General features: G+C 42.2%; 1 protein-coding gene across 3 annotated transcripts in view; it reads left to right on the top strand.

Moving 5' to 3' along the window:
- Positions 1-21,214, top strand: part of LOC126188903 (paramyosin, long form) — a 187,870-nt gene that overhangs the window by 52,397 nt on the left and 114,259 nt on the right. For all 3 annotated transcript variants that reach the window (XM_049930591.1, XM_049930590.1, XM_049930592.1), the window contains exon 3: positions 14,075-14,131. In XM_049930591.1, the coding sequence (XP_049786548.1) occupies positions 14,075-14,131 (57 nt within the window). The remainder of the gene's footprint in view (positions 1-14,074; positions 14,132-21,214) is intronic.

Below are 21,214 nucleotides of genomic sequence, written 5' to 3'. Positions count from 1 at the left end.
ATAACGGTTAGGTATATCAGTTCGAAGTTTAGAGTGAGGTAAGGGACAGCACCCCCAACAGGACAATGCATTGCGCGGCCCCTCCCGCCGGAGGTTCGAGTCCTCCCTCTGGTATGGGTGGTGTGTTGTTCTTAGCGAAAGTTAGTTTAAGTAGTGTATAAGTCTAGGGACCGATGACCTCAGCAGTTGGTCCCTTAGGAATTCACACACATTTGAATATTTGAACAATGCATACTAAAGCACTGTGGCGTTCAAACCAAACTTCATGCTGAAGACAAGTTTATCTGTTTTTTGGGGTGGGGAGGGGGGCGGCATGAAATATGGAGAGTAACGTCGTTGCTCATACTGTCAGAGAACATCCTTGCATTCGTCTAGAATCATTTGGAAAGTCTGTGGAAAACCGTGTCACGATGATCTCTCAAAATAAAGTTTACACCTCCCTCTAATACTGCAATGTGATTGTTCAGTATCGCATAAATCTGCTATTAGTGCAGTAAAACCTTACTCTCCCTCTATAGTTTAACCCCCCCCCAAACACACACACATACACACACATACACACACACACACACACACACACACACACACACACACACACACACACACACACATTTCCCTCCAATACTAAATTAGCTATTCCTCGATGTATTAGGATCTATCCTTTCAACCCACCCCTTCTTTTAGTGAAGTTGTGCCACAAATTTCTCTTCTACTCTGTTCGTTTCAGTATATCTTCTGTAGCTTTCCGATCTATTCATCCTTCCATAGTTCTCAGAATTACACATTCTACCCCAGCACCAAATTTAAAAAGCTGTTATTCAATACAAGGCTTCAATCCAGATTTTTACTTTAAGTACTGACAAGAAATGGGAAAAGTGTACTTCATATATTCCTCCATCATTTTTCCTAATGGGTGAAAAACTGTTGTAATATGGGAAAACTGTCAAATTTTACAGACAATATAAGAAACGGGTGTTTGCATGTTATCTAAGCAGCCGCACCCACCCCATATTACAACCAGTTTTTAAGTAACTCCTTCAACCTTTCATTATGAGGATTTTTGAGATCGTATGTTGCAAAGTGTGTCAAACTTAGTTACCGGCAGAGACTTAGATGTTGTTGCAACTCTGATCGGATTTCAAACGGAAACTCCGGTTCATAACTTATACAGAGTGTTACAAAAAGGTAGGGCCAAACTTTCAGGAAACATTCCTCACACTCAAATAAAGAAAATATGTTAGGTGGACATGTGTCCGGAAACGCTTAATTTCCATGTTAGAGCTCATTTTAGTTTCGTCAGTATGTACTGTACTTCCTCGATTCACCGCCAGCTGGCCCAATTGAAGGAAGGTAATGTTGACTTCGGTGCTTGTGTTGACATGCAACTCATTGGTCTACAGTACTAGCATCAAGCACATCAGTACGTAGCATCAACAGGTTAGTGTTCATCACGAACGTGGTTTTGCAGTCAGTGCAATGTTTACAAATGCGGAGTTGGCAGATGCCCATTTGGTGTATGGATTAGCACGGGACAATAGCCGTGGCGCGGTACGTTTGTATCGAGACAGATTTCCAGAACGAAGGTGTCCCGACAGGAAGACGTTCGAAGCATTTCATCGGCGTCTTAGGGAGCACGGAACATTCCAGCCTAAGACTCGCGACTGGGGAAGACCTAGAACGACGAGGACACCTGCAATGGACGAGGCAATTCTTCGTGCAGTTGACGATAACCCTAATGTCAGCGTCAGAGAAGTTGCTGCTGTACAAGGTAACGTTGACCACGTCACTGTATGGAGAGTGTTACGGGAGAACCAGTTGTTTCCGTACCATGTACAGCGTGTGCAGACACTATCAGCAGCTGACTGGCCTCCACGGGTACACTTCTGCGAATGGTTTATCCAACAATGTGTCAATCCTCATTTTCGTGCAAATGTTCTCTTTACGGATGAGGCTTCATTCCACCGTGATCAAATTGTAAATTTTCACAATCAACATGTGTGGGCTGACGAGAATCCGCACGCAATTGTGCAATCACGTTATCAACACAGATTTTCTGTGAATGTTTGGGCAGGCACTGTTGGTGATGTCTCGATTGTGCCCCATGTTCTTCCACCTACGCTCAATGGAGCACGTTATCATGATTTCATACGGGATACTGTACCTGTGCTGCTAGAACATGTGCCTTTACAAGTACGACACAACATGTGGTTCATGCACGATGGAGCTCCTGCACATTTCAGTCGAAGTGTTCGTACGCTTCTCAACAACACATTCGGTGACCGATGGATTGGTAGAGGCGGACCAATTCCATGGCCTCCACGCTCTCCTGACCTCAACCCTCTTGACTTTCATTTATGGGAGTATTTGAAAGCTCTTGTCTACGCAACCCCGGTACCAAACGTAGAGACTCTTCGTGCTCGTATTTTGGACGGCTGTGATACAATACGCCATCCTCCAGGGCTGCATCGGCGGATCATGGATTCCATGCGACGGAGGGTGGATGCATATATCCTCGCTAACGGAGGACATTTTGAACATTTCCTGTAACAAAGTGTTTGAAGTCACGCTGGTACGTTCTGTTGTTGTGTGTTTCCATTCCATGATTAATGTGATTTGAAGAGAAGTAACAAAATGAGCTCTAACATGGAAAGTAAGCGTTTCCGGACACATGTCCACATAACATATTTTCTTTCTTTGTGTGTGAGGAATGTTTCCTGAAACTTTGGCCGTACCTTTTTGTTACACCCTGTTTAGAGTATTCGCGATTTCTGTCTGTGAGGCCGGCCGGAGTGGCCGTGCGGTTCTAGGTGCTACAGTCTGGAACCGCGAGACCGCTACGGTCGCAGGTTCGAATCCTGCCTCGGGCATGGATGTGTGTGATGTCCTTAGGTTAGTTAGGTTTAAGTAGTTCTAAGTTCTAGGGGACTAATGACCTCAGAAGTTGAGTCCCATAGTGCTCAGAGCCATTTGAACCATTTTGAATCTGTCTTTGACCATGAAAGAGCCAACTGAGCAATCTGACCAACAAGATTAACTGTCAAACACAGCTGGCCGGTGTTTCCTCTTCAGCCAACAGTCTTCACATGAAATCATAGCCTTCACATGACGCTACACGACAAATAGCTACAATGAAATAACAACCTTAGGCATCTGACAGGATTTGCATGGTTTCACCTCAAATAACTGTATCTACAAACCTGAAAAATATGTCACCTCTTACTTTCACTAAAAGGTCTTCCAAACCTGCTCTTTCAAAATGTAATTCGAAATATATCTCGAAGTACGTAAAACTACGAGTTTCTCCCACTATTAGCAAAAACTATAGGAAACCTTAAACTGCAGGATAAGAGGGAGCATGCTTTCAACGGACTCAATAATTTCATATTTAAATAGAGTCCAGTTTTAAATTTTCTCTGCCGTGCTAGTGAAACGTTATCGTAGTTTTCATAGTTTTTTCCCTGGCGTAAATAAAAACTTGTAATGTACATAACTTGCCAATTTACTTTCGAGGCGCATTGGAAGAGTAGTTTTGAATGCTCTACTTAGCTTATGATACTATCCCAAGCCATCTTATTTCTTTTGTTGTCCATCGGCCTGTCGACCTCAACTGGCGCACACGTGGAAACTAGTCACATGATTCTATAATTTCATTGCTGATTTGTACAGTTTTCTTTTCGATGTCTTCGCAATCACTGTATATTAAATTTCGGGAATGCGCTGCTATTATCTTCCGCCATACAAGTGGGTTCGGGCTGCTTCCGTCCACGACTGACTTTTTTTTTATAATGGGGACAGCACCTGATTTCCGGTGTGCCCAGCGGTTGAAAAACTTCCATGTCAACCTCTGCACTCAGAATGCTGTATGTTCTAGAAATCTTCGTCCAGTATCTAGCATACGTCTTGGTCTGTAAGCTTGGGTTTATAGTAATCGTTGAATATCACGTACCCAGCTTAATTTCTTCATTTCGTACCGCAAGATGGTAACTTATTACCTTTGTGATCGATCTAATTCTTAGAATCTTATAGGAAAACCAACTGTTCAGCTGGTTAAGTCTCCACTTTCACAATAGACAATGAATTCTCATCGCATAAAATACCTGAAGTTGACCTTCACACTGCGCAGTGTACGTTTATCCAACATAGGCAGTCTTAAAAAGCATCTGCATCCTCAAACTTGATACATAAGAATCATAGCAATTCAAAATATTCATACATTTCGGCCACGCGTTCACTACTTTATTCGGGTCTGTAGTTGAACAATTTCTATGCTTATAAGAATGATCGGCAAGGATTATTCATGATATCGAGACACTAATTTTTGCTGTTCTTTTTGTCTTGTTACCAAAGGCATATATTTTAACGTAATGGTCGGGTCTATCACAAATTGAGATGTTTACAGGCCTAATTATTAGGTGTGACGGCACCTTAACGATTGCGTTTTTGATCACAATACTTAGATGCAGTTTTATTTAGTTACTGTCCTTACTGTAAGTCATGGCCCTCGACGTATTCGGTGTTACGCTGCTGAAACATTCCCCTGCAGCCGGTTTACTGTCCATGTACCGTGTTCTTCTAAGACCATGAGAGGAAGCATTTTATGTCGACCAACTCAGTAATTGGAGTAATGTGTACCAGACATCACCAGAGTGCGAACCGACATATATATATATCTTATGTGGTAGACTATCTGTAAAAAGAGAGAAACGGCGCGTGAATTTAACTACAAGATTGTACTCGGTAAAATGCGCGGCTAAGATTTAGTTCTAATGTCCACAGTAAATTCCCTGCATTTTTACTTTGCCGTGACCACCTTTATGCAGCTGCACGCAAACTATTATTGCTTTCTTTAATGCAGTAGCAGTGAGGTCTACATATTGTTACTTCATCTTCGGTCATAAGATTGGATTGGTGAATCTCTTCACGCTAGTCCATCCTGCGCTAGTGTCATCATTCTGCGTAAATACCGCCACCTACATCCATTTGAAACTGCTTACTGTATTCTAGCCTTCGCCTTTCTCTACAACTTTTACATCTACATCTACATCTACATCTACATCTACATGGTTATTCTGCAATTCACACTTAAGTGCCTGGCAGAGGGTTCGTCGAACCATTTTCATACTGCTTCTCTACCATTCCACTCTCAAATGGCGCGTGGGAAAAAGGAACACCTAAATCTTTCCGTTCGAGCTCTGATTTCTCTTATTTTATTATGATTACTCACCACACTTCCCTCCATCCTCAAATTAACCCTTCTCCGACTATCAGGATGTCTCTCGGCTACTTGTCCCTTCCTTAAAATGTGCATTAAGTGAATCATGCCGTTCAGTAGAGTTTTGCGGCGAAGAGCTATTTCCTGAAAGATAAATTTGGTTACATTGCTCAGCAGTGAAAATACGATGGAAATTACTATCCGGCTTTTTAAGGAGTGATCTCATATGCCCGAAATATCTGCGGCACGACATGAAACTCTTCCATGCGATGCGCCTTCTTCCCGTTGATTCACAGAGCACACTTGCATGAGACAAAGAAACGACGACAGGCGGCGTGGGCAGTAAGAGCAAGGGAAGGGGCGAGCGCGGGCAGAAATAGACACGCGCTGTGGGCCAAGCCTGCAGAGGCGGTGTAGCGGCCGAGGACCACCTCTCCCAAGAGCACACGTCAGACGTGGCAGGGGCAACGCAGCGTCACAGTCAATAGGAAAAAAGTTCACAAAACTCAAGCTAATTAACTACACCAACTGGGAGGGAGGAAGATTAGAGTTTGACGTCTCGCCGACATCGAGGTCATTAAAGACGGAGCCCAAGCTCGGATTAGTTTAAGGATGGGGAAGGAAATTGGCCTTGCCCTTCCAAAGGAACCATCCCAGCATTTGCCTGAAGTGACTTAGGGAAATCACGGAAAACTAAAATCTGGAAGGAAGGGCGTGGATTTGAACCGTCGTCCTCCCGAAAGCGAGTCCAGCGTGCTAACAAAATTTACTTATCACATGCAATACTATAACGTGTAGAGGAAATCGTCATTTTATGATTTTATCCACTCAGATTTCATTTTATTACTTCTGTCATGACCTGTGTTAAGTACACTGGCGTCATTTTTAGGACCTATGACGATTTATACGATCGAAATCGCAGTGTAATGGTTCAAATGGCTCTGAGCACTATGGGACATAACTGCTGCGGTCATCAGTCCCATAGAATTTAGAACTACTTAAACCTAACTAACCTAAGGACAGCCCACACATCATTGCCCGAGGCAGGATTCGAACCTGTGACCGTAGAGGTCGCGCGGTTCCAGACTGTAACGCCTAGAACCGCTCGGCCACTCCGGCCGGCTCGTAGTATATAAAAAGATTTTATCAAACACGAGTTCAATCTGATGGTCGTGAGCTTCTTTAAAAATTTAAAACCTGTTGGACAGCTCTTATATAATTCGCTGGAATTCTCGACTAGTCTCTCGAACGAACATATGGCTGCGCATTAAGTGCACGCTACTTTGCCACCTGGAGTGCTATAGTAAGTACGCTTATTACGTCTCTCGAACAGTGAAAACTGCTTCTGATGCGTTATGGCGAAGTGTTTTTCTAGTGTAATTAGTAAATTATTGTAACGCATCAATAAAAAGTGTATTTGGTTCAAAAATGGTTCAAATGGCTCTGAGCACTATGGGACTCAACTAACCTTAAGACATCACACACATCCATGCCCGAGGCAGGATTCGAACCTGCGACCGTAGCGGTCGTGCGGTTCCAGACTGTAGCGCCTTTAACCGCTCGGCCACTCCGGCCGGCAAAAGTGTATTTGATTTTCAACCTATTGGCCCACTAGATGTACTTGGAGAAAACAATGTCATGATTCCCTGCCAGTATAATGTGTGCGTTTTTGCCAATCTATGTTGTTTGGATCATCAACCCTAAGACTACTTTGATGCACTGCTATTTCTCCATCCCAGTCGCTATCGCGCCTCCCCCCTCCCACACACGCACACCTATTTTACAGTTTTCAGCAACGAGTCAAGTACTGATATACAACAAACCATTCAGCCTCTTTGTTTCGCTATGTTCTTCTTTCAACTACTTTTTCCTCACTTGCTCGCCGCAGGAAGTCTTCATTCCTTACTCGAATAATCCATGTGATCTTCAGCAGTTTCCAGTAACACTCGTGCATTTCAAAGCTCCCCAAACTGATAAATATTCACAATTTGGGGTGCAGGGGTGGGGGGATTTGGGAGGGGGAGAGTGTTGGTGGGTTGATTTGTGACACTAATGTCATTTCTCCCCTAGGGATGGAGGTGGCAGTAGCAACAGGTGACATGTACAGCATAACTCTGGGACGCTTGGAGTAATGTCAACCAAATTTTGTACACTTTATGGGAAAAAAAAGATTTTGAACTACGACTCGGTGATGCACTTAACGCAACTAGAGATGGAGGTATGGTTAGGGGAGGGAAAGGGGTGAAAAGTAAGTCTAGCTCTAGATCCACTCTTATTACACATGTGTCTTACTATCGGCGAAAAAATACTGCGGCACTTACACAATTCCAACACCCTTATTTTTGGGGTTGGTTGAGAAAGCAGTGACATAAAAATAGTCTATATCATGACCTTGCTTTCTTATTTGTACACTCTATCTATATCTCTAAGAGGCACGCAAATAAATTAAGTTTGCTTTTGCACTACAGACAGGTTTCATTACTTTTCCTATCTAGTAAAAGGTTGGGTCAAACAAGTAACTGGACAACACTAGGTGATCAGCTGTTTCTAATAAGACTTCCACTTTAATTCCTCGTATCAACTTAACCCATTGTTACCATTTTACCAGTAGAAATGATTTTGAACGTTGATGGTGAACTGGCCCAAAATTGCATTTTTATTCCACGTCACGCATCCAGAAATGCTGTTTTCCTTGTGAGACGACTCTTTGTGGGTCGCAGAGAAAAACAAAACAGCATAACCAAGCGATGACCCAGCAGGTGAACTGCACAAGGCACCATGAAGATTCTGACTTTCCTAAATACCGCTCTGGTGCACTTTAAGAGCTGCCTTTCGTTTCAACGTTGTATTGTTGATTTTTGTTAGGTATCTTCTTAGGAGTACGATTTGTACATTCGTTCTTATTGTTGTGTCTTCTATATCGTCTTTTCTTCCTTTCACATAAGCCAGATTATTGAGCCAAAATACCCCGAGACTCTGTGCCTCCTGTCACGACAGGGCTAGGTGGCACAGTAGTCAGACACCTGGCTCGCATTCGGGAGGACAGCGGTTCAAATCCATGCTCGGCCCCCTGATTTAGGTGTTCTGTGGTAGCCTTGAATCGCTGAAGTCAAACTACACAATGAAACACATATAACAGCGTGCCTTCCCTTACGAGCTCGTGATTCGTCTCTAATGACCTCGTCATCGACGGGTCATTAGGACATCAGTCCCTGAACCTATCTTTCTTCCTTCCTTCCTGACACAAAGAAAGTAAATAAACGGTTTCACTGGCCCAAGTACCTCTCACATTTGCTCAGCAGACACATAGTTTTGAACGTAATCGTTTGATCGATTGACGAACGTTGTTCACTTTCAGCTGTAGCCGCAAGTGACGAAATATCATGTCGTAGATGAAACAGTGCATTGTTTCCTGAGACGCTATCTGTCGAAATATGGAGGCTTGTTCAATTGGTCTTACAGTTTGCCGCTTTTGTTATTATCGTACACTTTGGAAGCTTCATACTTTTTTTTCTTATTTGCTACCCCGTTTCTTTGGTATTCTGTTGAAATACTTCTTCTCGAGTGTATTTCCCATAGTCAGGTGGAATTGTGAAACGTAGCATAATTTTCCGCTGTGGTTTCAGATTTATACGACATACCAGCGTTCGCTTTAGTACACTTTCAGAGTAAAATCAGACAAATTACATGCTTCTTTCAGGAGTTAATTATTTCCAGTTCTGCACCTCTTCTTATAATATCTTTCATTCAGTCACAAGACAATGTTCAAAATACTTTTTATCGTTCTGTCTGATGTGCACTTTTTATCTGTTTTATTTTATTAGATTACGTCTCATCCGCCTTTGGCTTGAAACTGCATTGTTGTGACCCGCATACGGGTAGACGCTAGATTTGATAATATAATATTCTCTAGGTTTATGTCCCAAACACATAATCAGCCAACATATGGTAATTAAAAATATTTTTTCATGTCATCAGTCTTATGAATGTTTTGATGCTGCCCCTTATGATTACCTCTCCTGTATCAATCTCTACATCTCAAAGTAGCACTTAACACACAACTTCCTCAGTTCTTCGTTGCAATTGCTCTAATTTCTGTCTCGCCTTCAAATTTTGAAGTTTACGGCTCCCACTAGTAGAACTGAATTTATTCTTCGATGTTTCGTCACGTATCCTATCGGCACGTCATTCAGCCTCTTCTTCTAAACGCCGTTCTCCAGTTCTTCCTTTATTCGTCTATTCTGCGGAGAATGCCATCATTTATTATCTTATATGCCCACACAATTTGCAGTATCAACACCCATGCTCGAATATTTCAATTCTGTTGTTTTTAGGTTTATAATAACAATGAAGGTAACAGTAATAACTTTCGTCTTACTTTGGTGGCAACTGCAGTGGCACAAAGAGTGTTACAAATAATAGTAAGCCTAAATTTCTTTAAAGTAGAGTTTCCCTTTAGATCAAAAAATGGCTCTGAGCACTATGGGACTCAACTACCGAGGTCATCAGTCCCCTAGAACTTAGAACTACTTAAACCTAACTAACCTAAGGACATCACACACATCCATGCCCGAGGCAGGATTCGAACCTGCGACCCCCTTTAGATCAGTTTCTCTTTTTCTTTCCCTACCGCTCAGTGTGTCTATGTATTTCTGATGGGGGACAAGGGATGCGTGAATGGGTAGCACAAGTACTGGCAATAAAGTACGCAATTACTGGTTTTTGAAAGTGGGAATCAACTGCACATCAGAACTTCTTGCAAGTATTTCTGTTCTTATACTGTTTTAAGACTCCATTCACTCCACAATAGTTATGGAAATGGGTTGTTGAGCTGTCATTAGAAGCTGCTACCCTACTACGTTACCAGTCGACCTAAAAAGCGGCGAAAGTTTCTCTGTTTGCACCCTGTAGTTATATCAGTCTTTAGTAGCTGCTTTTCTCAGGTACAGTCGATAGCTCTTTTCATGCGTTCCGCCTACCTCTGTTTTGGATAACAGTACGCCAAGTACCCTAGAGCAGCCAAAGAGAAAAGACCCTAAAGAGCTCATTTGTGTGGCCCGAAACCCTTAATGACAATGTGAAAATAGTAGCTGACGTAAAAATATATATCAAACGATTGTAAATTGTTGCTCGGAAAAAGCAAAGTACTTCGTAAGTACTGGCATTCAAAAAGCAAGTTTATAACAACAAAACGCCTTCCCCCTCATCCAGAAGACGTGCAGCCGATAGCACCTGCTACCTGAGAGTTGTCCCGTGGCGTGTGGCCGGCTAGAGCTGCCAGTTGCCACTCCGCTTTCCCAGTCCTTAATGTCACCTGCCGAACCAGCGCCACTGCTTCTGCTTCCAGCGACTGTTCCGTCGTTCTTTTACTGAACTGAGTCGTTCAGCTGCCTGAAATTACTTGGGATGCCTGTAAAAATACTCATTTTTAATTCATACAGAAAATAATATCTCGCAGAAAACTGTTAGTAACAGTCTCTAGTAGAAAACTTGTTAGCGCTTATTGAGCCCCATTCCCTCTTAGTCCCTCCGTGCATCCACACGCGCGCACACACACACACACACACACACACACACACACACACACACACACACACACAAACACACACACACACACACACACACACACACACACACACACACACACGCACACACACACACACACAGTGAGAAAGAGAATGAAAGAGAGGAATACATTGATATATAAAAGTGTTTCTCCTAATTATCTTTTTAGAGTTAAATTATACATTCCTGACGTTGCCCCTATCACATGGAATTCCTGAAGTAATACTCCCGAAGTGTAATGCTCTTGTAATAAGGCGGATGGTGCTTTGCCTTGGGATCGTTTAAATATCCGTTGCTATCTGCTTCTTTTATGAAACTTTTTTTCCCCTTAAAACTGTATCAAGAACGTAACTGCAAATAAACGTTAGAGCAATATATATATATATGGTGTGTGTGTGTGTGTGTGTGCTGTTGCGGCATTCACTTCGAAGACTTGTTTGATGTAGTTCTCCACGCTAGTATCGCCAGTGCAATTCTCTTCATCTCTGTGTAACTATTGCGACGTACGTCCACTTCATCTTGTTAACTGCAGACAAGCGTCGATCTCCTCTATAATTTTTACCCTCCCACAATCCTCCACCCCCACTATAAAATTTACATCTCATTGATACCTTTTGGTGTGTCTCACCATCCTATCCCTTCTTTAAGCAAGTTGCGCCATTTTCTCTCCCATTCTGTCCACATTTAAAATCTATATTAGACTACGATCCAGTTAGCCTTATACTACTTTACTCAACGCTCATCTTAAATCTTCTTAAGACACCGTTCAATACGTTCAACTGGCCATCCAAGTACTTTTACATCTGTGAAACAACTACGTCATCGGCAAACCTCAGACACTTTATTTCTTCTCTACTGCCTTCTCACTTATAGACTGAATGGATTGTAGGTTAATGTGAAAGTCTGTATCTCTCTCTCTCTTCTCAACTATCACCTCAGTTTCATGTTATTCGACTCATAACTGCAGTCTAATTTAACACATGTTATGAATGACCTTCGCACCCTTTACTTTATCCCTGCACCTTCTGTCTATCTTCTAAGATATGATATAGGGTCAGTATTGCCTCGTATGTTCCTATGTTTCTCCTAAACCCAAACCGATCTCCATGCCAGTTGGCATTTACCTGTTTTACCAGTCTCGTAGAAAGCATTTTTATCAGCATTCTGCATCATTGACTTATTAAACTGATGTTTTGGTAATACTCTTCTATATAGTATTATATACGTTATATACAGTATCAGGTCAATGTTCTGTCATGCATAACTTTCATAATTTCAGTATGAAAATAATTTAAATTTCTAGTAATATGATCCAACAATAATATATGAAATTTATTCCCAACTGCGGAATCTTTCTGACGTTAGCTGCATTGGGTATGAAGATATTACCTATTGGTGACACACGAAAATTTGTGAATAGCCGGTACTGAACCCGGATTTCCCGCTTATTGCAAGCGGTCATCTTAACCACTTTGGCTACCCGAGCACACTTACAGGACCGATACAAACTTCCGAATGTCGTACTGCCTATGAACGCATTGCTCGCAACTTTATTAGGATTCCCGCCACAGGGTTTCAAAAAGACAAAACGTATTGCTAGCTAGTATTATGATCGCCATTTTGGACGTCGAGGCTTATAATTCTTATTTTTATCAATGTCTGAAGAAACAGACATTGGTGACGATCTTGCCACTGCACTAAATTTATAAAAGTTATTCGCAACTGCTGACCCTTTCTGAAATTAGCTGCATTATGTGCGAAGTTATTACCTCTTAGTGACTCGGATAGTCGAAGTGGCTGAGGCGATCGCTCAGAATAAGTAGGAAATCTGGCTTCGAGTCCCCGTCCGGCATAGATTTTCATGTGGTAACAACATGTAATGTTTTCATATGTAATGCAGCTAATGTCAGAAAAAATCCGAAATTACGAATAAATGACATTAATTTTGAACAACTGCGAGGCCATCACCAATGCCTGTTTCTTCACATATTGTTAAAAATAAACAACAATAATTACCAACAGAGCCATTTGAAAGTAATTCCTTGCAAATCACTATTATCTGAGATAGAATAAGGGATGCGTTACATTTATTGGCTCAATCATTAGAAACAATCGTAGGAATCCGAGAAAGATTTATTTTTTTAAACATGGTAAAATTCTGCGAGAATGAAATATTTGTAACTAACTTCTTGTTTGAGAACAGATAATGTTATAAAATATTCATTTGTAATTCGGAATGGTACGCAGGGCTATCAGCATTCCAGAAGCCACAGTTTTTTCCAACAAAGCAACATACTGAGTAAGAGAGTTCAAATTAACCAGAATGTAATTCAGCCACTGTGACCAATTTTGCACAGCTCCTAGAATAGAACAAAGGACGTGGTCGCAGATATTAGCCTGTCAGCTCACTTCTTATATCACAGCGCAGAAATTACAGGGGTTAGGCGGCGGTCCAAAGCCCCTTGGCTTTAGCCACTACACAAGATACGCCTAACTGGAAATAGATTTGCTTTGTCATGCACCAAGAATTTCACAGACAAACAGGTTACAATCCCAACTCAGATACACGGCTGGCATAAAAAGAGAAACCCAAAGATATTCAGTAACTACTTTGCTGGCAGGTTAAAAGAAAGCGAATGTAAAGATAACTATATAGTGCTATGGAAACGCATGCAACCTCCTCCTTGCTGAGCAATACCACACAGAGTTTCAGAATCTGAACTCGGGATGAGGCTGGTTCAGACCTCTGTCTAGTTTTTTATGTTTTCATATTCGTATTAAAACTAATGGTCAGATGGATGCTTTGTAAGAAGTAAGCCGATATTCTGCCCAAACTATTCCTATTCCAGCCTGGTCTCTGTCTCTCATGCCCTTATCGTCGAGGTCACGTTAAATCCCAGTCATCATTCTTCTTTTTTGCTTTCTCCGGAAGGCCATTACATAATAAAGTACTACAACATCCTTTATGCTGAGACGTTAAAACTGAAGGAATGAGTAAACTTTGATAACTTAACTTCCCTTTTCCTGACAGCCATGAGAACATGAATTCGTGGCCTCATCCAATATACAGTTCAGTACATTAAACTATTGAATATGAGCGTCTGCAACTGAAAATGTGCGAAGAAATCTGAAATATGACTTGGGCCTCTCCTTCTGATTTAGAATTCATCACAGAAAGCTCCTGGGTGAAACGAAGTGATAAGAGTTACCAATCTTAGACTAACCCGAAAATTTAAAAATGACTGTACTAAGACGTCATAATTTCACATTTCTAAAGACGAACTGTCTCTGTTACAGGACAAGATCCGGCTGCTTCAGGATGATCTGGAGTCCGAGAGGGAATTGCGCGCAAGGGTGAGTATGGCTACTTATGGTCCAAACACATGCCCCCCAACCAACGCAGCTGCTTCCTTTTATCTTGCTTGAAATACCAGATATTCTACATTTGAACGTGACAGCCACTTAACATTTGATTAATTCAATTTCATAATCACCATGACATGTAACGTATGATCTTTTAGTTTGATTTCACCCCAATGATGCTTATAACTAATAAATTTGCGTAGAAAAGTATTTTGTCCGGATATGTTTATTAGTACTGTGGAAGGCACATATATTCCATACAAAATTTCCACAGCGTATTCCTAACGTGTGACTTAATTAGATCAGATGCAACAATACTCGTATTACACGATGGGGAACAAAGTAATTCTCAAACAACTTACGGGAATGCAGTCGGGTGACGTCTTCGACAGCCGCCGATCATCCGACAGGAGAATGCCTCGTCATTTTCGAGTCCCAATCGTAACGAGAGAACGCTGTACAAAGAAATATGAACTCTTGATAGGCAGGTCTACGCCGATCAAGAAACGTAATACGCCAAATGCAGGAAGGCAACACACAACCAAAGATGACAAAGGGAATTCTATTTACAATACCCGTGAATAACACTAGGAACAAGAACATTAGAAATATGATTACCGGTATGCCTACCATTGGTAATCCGTTTACGACTAATACGTTTCATTAGGTCACCTATTACAGAAGTGTTCGCCGTCAAATCACTCATTGCAGTCTCCACCTGCGCCTACCACGTATGCAACATGGTGAACGCAGCACTGAAGTGTGCTTAACTCGCTGGCAGACAAACAGAACATTTGCAAACTTTATTGATCTCGTGAAATGAAGTAACAGGAATCACGCCGTGTATGTATCCTGTGACACCTTTATATACATTATCTGTAAGTTCACACTCTACTGTTTCTAACAGTGCGCCGAAACACTATTTTTTCATCTGATTGCTTCTTTTAATTCTACTACTAGCAATATAAACAAAATAGTCTCATTTAGTTATAATTTCTATCTGTTGAAATTAATTCATTTTTAGTTGGTGTGTAATGCACATTACTTTTTTCAGCAAAGGAAGGTGTTCCCCACTCTGTTTCAAAGCAGTGGAAAATTTTCCCAAGCGACATATTTTTAATGACTTCTTTACATTTTTATTTCCATTACGAGCGAATGGATTTGCATTATTTTCCTTAACAGAAACAGCAGCTGGTTTATCTAAGCATATTTCCACAGTTTTCGAGTTATTGTATCCATTTAATTTACCACAAAATTACTCGCCATTTCTGAAAGTTTCAAAGACGCCTTGCATACATATTGCTGTGTACTGCTGTCGTTATTGCCCCAGTCACCAGTGTAAAACTATAACTAGGAGCTGAAATGCGACGTGATCGCCTCATATAATATGGCATGCACTTATATTATCATACGGTGATGACCTAGAAACCTTGTTATCCTTAACTCTGTCATGATAAGTGACGTAACAGAAAAATGTGAAAATAGAATTAAGAAATTTCAAATTGCCACGATCACTTTGGTAGATCATTTGTTCAGGTTACTGATTTCGGCAAACTACGTTGCCATCTTCGGATCTTATGCACTACACTTCAAAGAATCTCGTCCATGTGTACAATAATTAGTGTCACCTTATAAATAGACATGCCAAGAACATACATGACATAGTACGGCATTTCGGCATGTCAAAAGTAAAAGAATCATTGTATAAAATATGATAGACGGTGCGCCAACATACATGTTCAGGTTAGCTTCAAAGCCGCGTACAGACTGACATAGAGTCTGTATGCGGCTTTTAAGCTCGAATAGGCGTGTTTATTTGGGGGATTGTGTATGATATTATTCATGATTTTTTTACGCCGGCCGCTGTGGCCGAGTGGTTCTAGGCGCTTCAATCCGGAACCGCGCTGCTGCTACGGTCGCAGGTTCGAATCCTGCCTCGGGCATGGATGTGTGTGATGTCCTTAGGTTAGTTAGGTTTAAGTAGTTCTAAGTCTAGGGGATCTCAGATGTTAAGTCCCATAGTGCTTAGAGCCATGTGAACCATTTGTTTGTTTTACTTTTGACACGCCGATATACTACGTTATGCATGTTCCTGAAATGTCTGTTTATTATGTGACACAAATTAATGTACAAATGGACGACATTCTTTGAAGCGTAGTGCATAAGACTCTAAGATGGGAACATAGTTTGCCGAAACCAGTAATGCGAATAAATGTTCTACTAAAGCAATCGTGGCATTTTGAAGTTTGTTAACTCTACTTTCGTATCAATCTAAATCGCCCCCATAGTGAAATAATGTCAAGCATGTACAAAAGAAAAAATAGCCATTTTGGATTACGATTCCAAAATAAGAGCAGCTATGGATGATACGTCAGCCGAAATCAACTCTGCATAAATGAAACAGCTGTAAATGTCATGAGACCTATCAGGCTTTCTCGGCGTGACTGACTATTGGTGCACTTCCGGGTGTTCTGCCGAGCTATTTTTTCCATTCTGTGCACAATATTTCGACAACCGACCCATCTGTCTTCTTCATGTGCTGCGAGTTTTGCTGTTATGTGTACTTGCTGCCTGGACTCCAACAAGAATGTGAACTATTGTTGGTCTCGCACCTCTATTTATAGCCGATTTCCATTCCTGACACCCACTACGCCCTCAGAGCTCGCACTGATATTATCTAAAAGGCATATTCTCTCAGTAACATAAACTCTGGTTGACGTAATGGTCGACGAGATTTCAATAAACTGTGTGCTAAACACTCCGGTCCGTAGTGCTCGAACACTTTCAGACTAGCAGTACCTCGCTGAAGAGTTAAAACGCCTGCGAATAGTGTTGCAAAGGCACGATTACTCACATCATCAAATTGAACGAGCGATGCAGTCAATATCAAGAACGCTTGAGAAAGAGGTTGAGACTGATACCGAGGAAGGGAAGCCAAAAATCACTTTTTTACCTTGTGCTGGCCCAGTATCCGGAAATATAGGTAGACTCCTACGGAAAAAAGGTATCCCGTGTACTTCGATTCCTCGAGTTAAGATAAAAAGATTTCTTTGTAATGTTAAAGGTGAGACAGGTCTCCGAAAGCCGGTTATGTATCACATGCCAAGCGAATGTGACATGTCTTACATGGGACAGACAATCAGAACAGTCGAGGTACGATGCAAGGAACATCGTCACGTCCGATTAAAACAAGCAAGTAAACCAGATGTCGCCGATCACTGCGTCAACTATAATCATGAAATGAAATAAGATGAGGCCAGTATTGTGGTGCAGATGTCAAGTTTCTGGGACAGCATACTTAAAGAGGTCAGAAAACCTAGTGCGACACGGGTGGAGGTCTCAATTTAAAAATTTATTAAAATTTCGCCGGCCACCACGTCCGTTAAGAGTTGGAAAACGCTGAGAGAAGTTGCGGTTCAGGGAACGTCAGTGCAAGCTCTGAAAAACAAAAGAACGTTAAAGGGCATGGTGGCCACCGGAAAACCAACTCTATAAACAGGGGCGTGAGACCAACAAGCACATTTAGGTTCGAGTCCAGGCGCGAGAACACGTTACAGCAAAACACGCAGCTCCTGAAGAAGAAGAATGGGCCAGTCGTCTGCGTATTTTACTTAATACAGAAACAACAGGACTGTAAGCACCCCATTACCTATAGATGTAGTCAAAAGAACTCTTTGTGACAAATAAATGCCTATTCGAGATGGAAAACCCATTGGTAGTTACAGTCGCTCTATATACAAAATACTAAAAGTCATGCAACAATGAGAGTTTCTCAGTTCGATTGCATTAATAACTATGCAGACACACGATGGATGATTTACAAGTCGTGAGTGAATGGACTTCATCGCTATGCACGTATTCGGGAAGAGGCGCATGATACAATTATAAACAATACTTAGCGCCTGAACGCAGCGACCGGAGACCTTGTGTGAGTGGATAAATAGTGGGTCGACCATACAGAGGAAGTGTCGGGATGTGTTCAACAGAAATGGTTCAAATGGCTCTGAGCACTATGCGACTTAACTTCTGAGGTCAACAGTCGCCTAGAACTTAGAACTAATTAAACCTAACTAACCTAAGGACATCACACACATCCATGCCCGAGGCAGGATTCGAACCTGTGACCGTAGCGGTCGCTCGGTTCCAGACTGTAGCGCCCAGAACCGCACCGCCACTCCGGCCGGCGTCCAACAGAAATAAGTGGCTCTTGATGGTCCAAAGAAAGAGAACGGAGTAACAACTGAAAACGATAGAATGGGGTAGATATGTTACTCTCTTCATTAATGTGCTAAGACACAGTCGAATGCTTGACTGGCTATAGTTGATATGGGCATTAGGAAATCAAAAGACCGTTTAACTACAAAGAGAACATGCTGCTTTCACTTTCGTGATTCAGCAGGTTTACCCCTGCACCATAAAAAAATAGCCTACACTAGGCAGCGTTGTACGACGGCAAGAAATGTCCTTCGCCCATTCATAGACCCAATGCGGACAGTAATTCAGCGTTAGCCCTGACTGAGCCAGTTTTCAAAAAATGGTTCAAATGGCTCTGAGCACTATGGGACTTAACAGCTGAGGTCATCAGTCTCCTAGAACTTAGAACTACTTAAACCTAAATAACCTAAGGACATCACACTCATCCATGCCCGAGGCAGGATTCGAACCTGCGGCCGTAGCGGTCGCGTGGTTCCAGACTGAAGCGCCTAGAACCGCTCGGCCACTCCGGCCGACGCCAGTTTTCACTAAGCTGTTCGGAAGCAGTGTGCAGTAATGTTTGACTTGTCCGCAATCTTACAGATCTGAGATCGCGTCACGCACTGTGCAAAACGTCCCCCGAGAACATCCTTCGAATGTGTGTGGGATTCCTGTCGCGGAAATACATGAGGCACTGCAGAGTCTGATGTTGCCACTCATTACGGCGCTTCAGAGCGGACGTGCTTTGAACGTAAGGTCAGGGCCAACTGCACCAGGGAAAAGTTCTTCCATTGTCTCGCTGAAGTACAGCTCATGTCCGTCTTAAACCTCGTGTTCAAGTTTGTTGTAGACATAGTAACGTTATGCTATTCCTCTTTACCGCACCTAGGAGCGCAGAAAGCTAGCTGCATCTAAGTGGAATTCATCTCATAGCGCTGTACAGCGTAATTAAAAACAGTCTGAATAGCTTGTAAGGGGTTGCAGGGTAGATTGTGCTGAAAAATAATTGTTGACGAAACAATTCGATATGTTGCGCCATTTCCGAGTCAATTAGCATTGAAGTTACCCAATCAGGCCGACGCACGCGCCAGTTAAAGCTGCTGCCATCTACAGCGTAGATGCTAGCGCACATGAGTGCTCAGGCTTGGACTCGAGTTTGATCCTTCCTACTGAACCTCTTCCAATTTTTGTATCGCTCTGCGGTTCGGTTTTAGGAAACCAAACGAAGAACACGTTTGGCGACACCGTCTCTGGCGGCCCGCTTGAATTCGCGCGAGCAACGGCCTGGCTAGCTAACTTCAATATTAATTAACTGGGAAACGCTAAACGTATCGAATTTTTTCGTTAACAATTATTTCTCAGCACAATCTACGTTGCAGTACTCTTACAAGCCTTTCAAACTGTTTCTGACACCCTGTATACCAGTGACCGTAACTGCTACGTTTAGTGTACCACTAAATTCTGGCACAGCGGTAACTGTAGTCATTGCATCAGTTGTACTCAGTCCACGACCATCACGACGGGTGTGCCGAACTATTTATCTGAGAACAGCGGTTTTCTCCAGTCGTAAAATCGGTTTCTCTGTACCGCTTTCTTCGGATTTGGTGGCTAGATGCACTCCCTTACGCCACCACTCACCCCGGGACGAAATATCTGCACCCCATCTGTCTGCATCTAGTCTCATGCTCAAGCGAGAGAACGTTTCTAAACGTTTGCATAGCGTGTATCACAGGCGAGACGTAGGTAGAAGCCCAGTATTCCCTAGCTGGATGAGGCAAATAGCCCAGCAACCATATCCAGGCTCGGCGGCACACCAGTTCTAGTCGTTAATCCGCGAGACAATAGCAGAAAATATACTCTGATTAATATACGTTTTTTTCGATAATGATGAACCCCATACAACTCACTACGACTGCTGTACGATTGTCAGTTATTAATATTTTCAGGACAAGACTGTCTTACCCACTTGTCAAAGAAAACCTTATCAAATTTGATATGTTTGTGCTATTCGGAATGACAATAATTAACTAAGAAAGATGACAACGTTGTATCAAACATATAAAAAATTAAGCAGTTTCAAACCACGCCAAATAACAACGTGGAAGGAGCAAAAATAAAAATACTATGAGAAACGGTAGCCGATATCGTTGCTGTTTATACTGTTAGCAAAGGTCGCTTATTAGTGTACTGACAGTTTCTTCACGCAGATTAATACAGGCACACATTTACAAATAAGCGACGTATGTCGTATCTCATTGTTCAAATGGTTCAAATGGCTGTGAGCACTATGGGACTTAACATCTGAGGTCATCAGTCCCCTAGAACTTAGAACTACTTAAACCTAACTAATCTAAGGACATCACACACATCCACGCCCGTGCCAGGATTCGAACCTGCGACCGTAGCGGTCACGCGGTTCCAGACTGAAGCGCCTAGAACCGCACGGCCACACCGGCCGGCGCTATCTCATTGTTCCCTGACAGTTGTCAGTTAGTGTAAATATACATTTCATAATGAAGCTATCATAGACAGTTACAACGTTTGTTACACATTCGGAAAGGATGAAGTTTCAGACATACAATAAATTGCATTTTACGTCTATTCGCTTGTCCGTCGAACTCCCTTATATGACAATATACCGTCAGATTTGAATCGGTGTTAATTACGAGACTAGTAACGCGAAAACAATAGTTGAGACCCCAACGGATAGATCATTTCTGTACGTGTTTATCGTACAGTACTTGTTTTGTCTGTGACGTCATCGTACCATTTCAGGAGCATGCGAGGTCTCATTTGACTCGTAAATATGCCGAGAATTATGGTACAACCAAGTCAGAGTAATGCTCGCGCCGAAAGGAATCCAAAACACCTAAAACGTCC

This window comes from Schistocerca cancellata, chromosome 5 (genome assembly GCF_023864275.1).
Source record: "Schistocerca cancellata isolate TAMUIC-IGC-003103 chromosome 5, iqSchCanc2.1, whole genome shotgun sequence".
NCBI lineage: Eukaryota > Metazoa > Arthropoda > Insecta > Orthoptera > Acrididae > Schistocerca > Schistocerca cancellata.
Note: the sequence above shows the minus strand (reverse complement) of the source record. Positions and strands in the feature narration are given on the sequence as shown.